This window comes from Perognathus longimembris, chromosome 4 (assembly GCF_023159225.1).
Source record: "Perognathus longimembris pacificus isolate PPM17 chromosome 4, ASM2315922v1, whole genome shotgun sequence".
NCBI classification, from domain to species: domain Eukaryota; kingdom Metazoa; phylum Chordata; class Mammalia; order Rodentia; family Heteromyidae; genus Perognathus; species Perognathus longimembris.
The window spans coordinates 32,634,239-32,640,238 of NC_063164.1; the positions used below are offsets into that span (position 1 = coordinate 32,634,239).

At 37.9% G+C, this 6,000-nt stretch overlaps 1 protein-coding gene across 4 annotated transcripts in view; it reads left to right on the forward strand.

Annotated features, from left to right (window-relative positions):
- Positions 1 to 4,498, forward strand: part of Ankrd44 (ankyrin repeat domain 44) — a 325,588-nt gene extending 321,090 nt beyond the window's left edge. For 3 of the 4 annotated variants that reach the window (XM_048345044.1, XM_048345043.1, XM_048345042.1), the window contains one exon: positions 142 to 989. In XM_048345044.1, the coding sequence (XP_048201001.1) occupies positions 142 to 389 (248 nt within the window). In that variant the 3' untranslated portion in view covers positions 390 to 989. Of the gene's footprint in view, positions 1 to 141; positions 990 to 1,602 lie in introns of those variants that run through there. The other variant, XM_048345045.1, reaches the window with a different exon arrangement.
- The last annotated feature ends 1,502 nt before the right edge of the window (positions 4,499 to 6,000 follow it).

Here is a 6,000-nt window from a genome sequence, read left to right on the forward strand (position 1 = left end):
AAGTAACTCCTCCTTGCACCTGGCATGAATGCTAACTCAACATACATCTCCACTCTGAAGTCATAGGAGATGTATTGTGGAATGCTCGTGGCACTCTGGGCCCCTAAGACTAACCACTGCTCTGTCTGCATTTATGCCCAGGTCATACCCCGGCCCTCGCTTGTGCTCCTAGCAAAGATGTGGCTGACTGCCTGGCTCTCATTTTGGCTACCATGATGCCTTTTTCTCCTCCCAGTACAATGACGGCTGTCAACTTCGTTTGTTTTAAAAAAGACAATTTGAGCAGGACGACCCTCTCCAATCTAGGGAGCATGGTTAGCCTGTGTAGTAACAACGTAGGCTCCGAGGACGGGTACAATGAAAATGATTCTGATTCTGAAACATTCTGACTTTGGACTGTAGAAGCTTTTTCTTGATCATCTATGCTGGAGGAAGGGATTGAAAGAAGCTTGAACTCCAAGTTTATGCTGTGTCCCCAGTATTTGGAAGCCTCAGCCGATAGAAAAAGCAGGGAGGGCAAGCTAGGCTGGCTGTAGTGTAAAAGGCTCACACAGATGTGCCCTGATTTTGTTTTGTTTCTCATTTTCCTTAAATACAAGATACTTCTATGAAAGTCTACCTCTAATTTTAAGCAAAGAATTTAAAAATATTGAATTTTTTCCCCTCTGGGGAATAATACAACAGAGAAGCAACTGTTCACTATAAATATCCTCCCCTCCCCCCATATACTTAGCAGTTGAGTTCTAAGAAGGCCATCAATGTGACATTCATGTCCCCTGGGAGGAGAGGGATGGAGTGGACAGGAAAACCTCTCCTTTGATGTTTACTCCCTCACTAGAAGCCAGAGGTAAAGGTGTTCATCTTCAGAGCTAATGATGCCTATAATAATCTTTTTTTTTTTAAAAAAGGAATTCCAAACTATTTCTGTCTTCTCTTTAGTGATAACTTAAATATCCTCAACTTCTTTCTGAGGATGTTTGTTAAAGTGGCCAGATAAGCCTAGTGGCAAGAGTGCTTGCCTCATATACATGAAGCCCTGGGTTCGATTCCCCAGCACCACATATATAGAAAACGGCCAGAAGTGGCGCTGTGGCTCAAGTGGCAGAGTGCTAGCCTTGAGCAAAAAGAAGCCCTCAGGCCCTGAGTCCAAGGCCCAGGACTGGCAAAAAAAAAAAAAAAAAAAGAATGGGAAAATTGAATGTGCTTTATTTTTATTTAAGACAAACATGACACCAGTGCTCCCATTAATAAGCCTATGGCAAATTTTTCACCCAGGTGATGGAACTCAAATCTAGCTAATAACATTCCAGGTGAGAAATTATATTGCACAAAAATATTGAGACAGCATGCCAATTTAATATGAAACAACCCTCAGATAATTTGTTCTTTAAATCAAAATATTAACTTTATGAAGATATCAGAATCGTCGGCATTGTCAATCAATTAGTAAAATATTAAATGAGTTTAAAGGGTGATTATCAACGGGAACCAAGAAAGTGGAAGCAGGAAGTAAAAGGGGCGATATGGAAGTGAAATCCAATTGCCAGTTGCTTGATGATGAAATCAGCATTGTGAATACTGTGTCTACTCCCTCTGCCAAAGCTTCTAGGTTGAATGGACCCCGTTCTACACCTGGAACAGCTATACTAAAAGAAGAATGAGACTTTAAAAATTATGCAGAGACACACATTGGTGTGTATATAAATATGTACGTAGTCCCTCAACCAGCCATCCGTGAGGACCAAAATGCTTCAGACTCAAATGGAAGAGTGACATTTTTTTTCAATCAACATGCGAGTGAGAACTGTAGTAAGCTTTTCTATGGAGTTAAAAAAAATGTAACCCTTTCGTGTACCAGTCTTTATTGTATTTTATATTTCTTATGACACAGATTTCTAGTTGATGGTTTAACATTTGTAATTGATGGTGTGTTGACCACAGTTTATTTTCTTGCCAAACTAGAGAAAATGTCTGTATACTTTTGATGTGAATGTGTTTATATTTATTTGAAATGAAACAAATGCCAAGGAAACATTTACTGTTAGTTCTCTGTTTTAATTGCTGTGTACTTATTTGGAATATAACAAAAGTGGAAAAATCACTCTTGACCCTGGGTTAGGCAACAGCCCTGGGGACAAATCCAGCATTTCCACTACTAATGTTTCCAGCCAGCCCTCAGGTTCACTCATTGCTCAGCCCTAGTCTGTAGCCAGCTTGGAAAACATTGCCCTCCATATGCTTTTCTGCAAGGTGAAAACTGAAATGTGGTGTGGATCATCTGCACCAAGGTGGCCCAAAGAAAAAAACCCAAATTGCCCTAAATACACCGAAAAATTGTAAAAAGAAATGGGAGATGATGTCAGCTGGGACACTGTGCCAAGAGGGGGAATAAAAATCACCAGCCCAAGTGCTATTTTCCAATTGAGGAAGAGATAGGGAAGAAATATGTTGCATTAAGGCAGTCTTTTTCAACATTTCATAATAGCTTACATTTTCACCCTACAAATTTCTATTTTATAGTGTCTGTGTGAGATAGCGGTTTTTTTTTAAGCTTACCATTACATCTGCATAAATATAGATAATGCATTATATTTTCCATCAGCTTCAAAAGACTCTAGTAATACTCTTTTGATGTTGTAGGTTCAATTAAAACTCACCATGTATGTTCAAATTCAACATGAAGAACATAGTCAAAGGTCTTATAAGGGAAACAGAATTATAATTTTATAAAAAATTTCCTCCACCACTACCACTATTATTTTTTTAATTCTTGGTGTTGTGTTTTCTTCCATTTTCTATTCTTTTTATTCAGAGAAGATGGATGTTTAAGGTAGATAAATTGCTAATGAGCAATAATGCCTTTATCATCAAAACACTGAAAATATAGGCACTTCAGTGTTAAGGAAGCATGCTACACTTAGATGGAAGTGAATGGAAATTTTGCTTAGTTAGCATTTAAAGCAAGAAAGGAAATGCCTGCATTCATAGTGAAGCAGCATTAACATTTTTCCTATAGAATGGCAGAGAATAGAAGGATGGCTCAGCAAAGCAGGGACCTATCATGAGACATCCTATCCATGGAGCTGTACTTGGACTTTTTCTCACTCTTTTTAACAGAAGGACAAAGGAACACAATGGAATCTTACTTACAATGAACTGGTCTTGACTCTATCTCTCCCCTCATTTATTTTCTCTCTTCCAACAAGATCATTTTTTTTAAAGAAATGACTTTACAAACAATAATTTCTGTGTATTTCAATTAAATCACTTAGAAATAAAATTACGTTTGCAACATAACTTTCGGGGGGAAGTAGATCAGAAAACATGTTTTGAATCAAGTCCTAGTTGAGTAGTGCTTTACCTTAATGTGTTATTTTTAGACTCTTGTTTTGTCCATGGCCACCAATGATCATGTTTTGTTATCTATTCACCAGTGTGTCTACCTATCTTTGGTAAATACATTCCTATCTCGAAATTGCCTAAAATATGCTATATGATTCTACAGTAAATAGCTCAGGGGATTTCTATTTATCATTACTAAAAGAGAACCAGAGTATGTCTTGGTATTTTAGGCAGTGAACAGCTGCTTCCTGTCTTATTTTAGTATTGAGTTAGGAGAAGAACATCTAATGGATTTGCTGCACTAGTTATTCTTCGTACTGTTGAGCAACTTAGTTTGCTTTTCTGTTTCTTTGTTTGCTTGAAGAACTCATTTTTTAAAATTTGGTCTTGTAACATGAAGTTAGAGTGCCTTTTATATTTGTATATTCTGAAGATGTTCTGTGAAATGTTTTCTATTGTTTTCATTTGAGTATTATCAGAGCAATATAATACCAGTAAGTTTTCATTTCAACCTTCCTTTGTACAAAGTGGCTGTTTCCTATCCCCATTTTTTCTCTGCTTTGAAAATGAAAATGCTGAAGTTTTCTATAGGAATGATGTTTGATTTTGCAGTGCTTTCTTCTTACAAAACTGTAAACCATAGGTCAGTATTATAGGGGAAAAGCGTTTTAAGATAGTGACAATCTGAGTGTGTATAAAATGTAATCCTACGTGTTTCTTTTGCGGTGATTAAAGGGTTCCATGCAAGTATCTTTTGTTCGGTAGTTTTGTCTACAGACTTTCTGCTTTAGCATGTGCAATATATCTTTGCAAAGCACGACGACGATATGAATTTGGTGCCAGTGTTTTATTTTGCGAAACATGTTTGTACCAGCACAGAATATTGTTTGATATTTCAGTGGGATTTTTGTCTGTAATGTTTTCTTATGTAAATTGGAGTTGAATGACTCCAGGAAATGTCATGACTGTAAAAATGAGGAAAATGGCTTTTAGTTCAGTGAATGACTTTGAACAAGTCTAAATCGTCTCAAGCACAGTTTATTACTTTTGCAACTACTGAATGCTCTAATAATGTAATGAAGTACTTAACTGTAATATACTTTGGAAATGCATTCAGATGGTTATTTTTACAAATAAAAACGGTACAAATATTGTCGCAATTGGTGTTTTAATTTATCCAATGTATGCGTTTTCCAAGTTAGGCTAATTTAAATGTTTGTCCTCCCCTTAACTAAATTACATTTTGAAAATAATCAAGATAGAGGTGCATCTAGCTCCATTTTTTTTTGCTATTTCTCTTTGTACTATCACAATAAGAGAGAGAAATTCAAATATCTATATTGTGTCTATTGACTTATGCCTCTGACATTTTTCATGAAGAATTTCAGCTGGCTGGCAATAAGACAAGTAATAAAGACCAAATAGGAAAATTAGGATGGGGAAAAGAGTGCAAACAAATACAGGAACTATGAAATTTGTCACAGTAGCTATAGCTAAACTTGAGTCTGCTCTAAGTCTCTTTGAAGGTAAGGGAAAGGGGAAATGTGACAGGTTATTGGTTTATATATGTGAGAAAAGAGGAAGGGGGTCTTCAAAATGCAAAACCAGCAGCCTGACTTCATTGCTGTCACCACTACTCTTTGGCTGCTCCATAGCAATAGCAGAGCCAACCTCTCTGCATTATCTTAAAGATACCCATATAATTCTGTCCTCCATCTGTGTGACTGTCTACAACTTCTCCACTGTGTTCTCTTCCATGCAGTTCTGCCACGTGCTCTGTTTATTCTTCCAGAGATGTTCAGGAAGGTTTGGTACTCAGCCCTGACTCAACTGTTTATTCAAATATGAATGTTATTCAGTCTTAAAAACTATACATCCTGAATCATGTCACAAGGTTTTACCAATGTGGAGCAGGCAGGGCATATTAATTTTATCTATTGCTGAGTAACAAATGACTTCTAACCTTCATGGCTTAAAACAACAAATAGGGGCTGGGAATATGGTCTAGTGGCAAGAGTGCTTGCCTTGTATACATAAAGCCCTGGGTACGATTCCTCAGTGCCACATATCTAGAAAAGGCCAAAAGTGGTGCCAGGGACAGTGTTTAGGCCGAGTTCAAGCCCCAGGACTGGCAAACAAACAAACCACAGCAACAGGATAAAACCACAAATATTTACTATCTCATAATGTCTGTGAGTCTATCATGGTCGAACTGGATCTGCTACGTGGTTCACATGGCTAGACTGAAAGGTTTCTTCGTGGGTTATTGGAATGAGTTCTTCATTGCTTTCATTCCTCTTTTGAGGCAACTTACCTCAAGACAGCAAGCATTCTAAGAAAAGCCAGAGAGAGGTTTGGGCACTATGGCTCAAGGAGTGTATTTGCCTAATATGGATAAGGCTTTAAATTCAATCCCAGTATTCCTCTCCCTGAAAAAGAAAATTAAAAAGCCAGATGCCAGCGACTCATGCTTAGGAGGCTGAGGGTCTCAGTTCAAAGCCAGACTAAAGAGAAAAATCTGTAATTCTTTTTTTTGGCCAGTCCTGGGCCTTGGACTCAGGGCCTGAGCACCATCCCTGGCTTCTTCCAGCTCAAGGCTAGCACTCTGCCACCTGAGCCACAGCGCCCCTTCTGGCCGTTTTCCATATATGTGGTGCT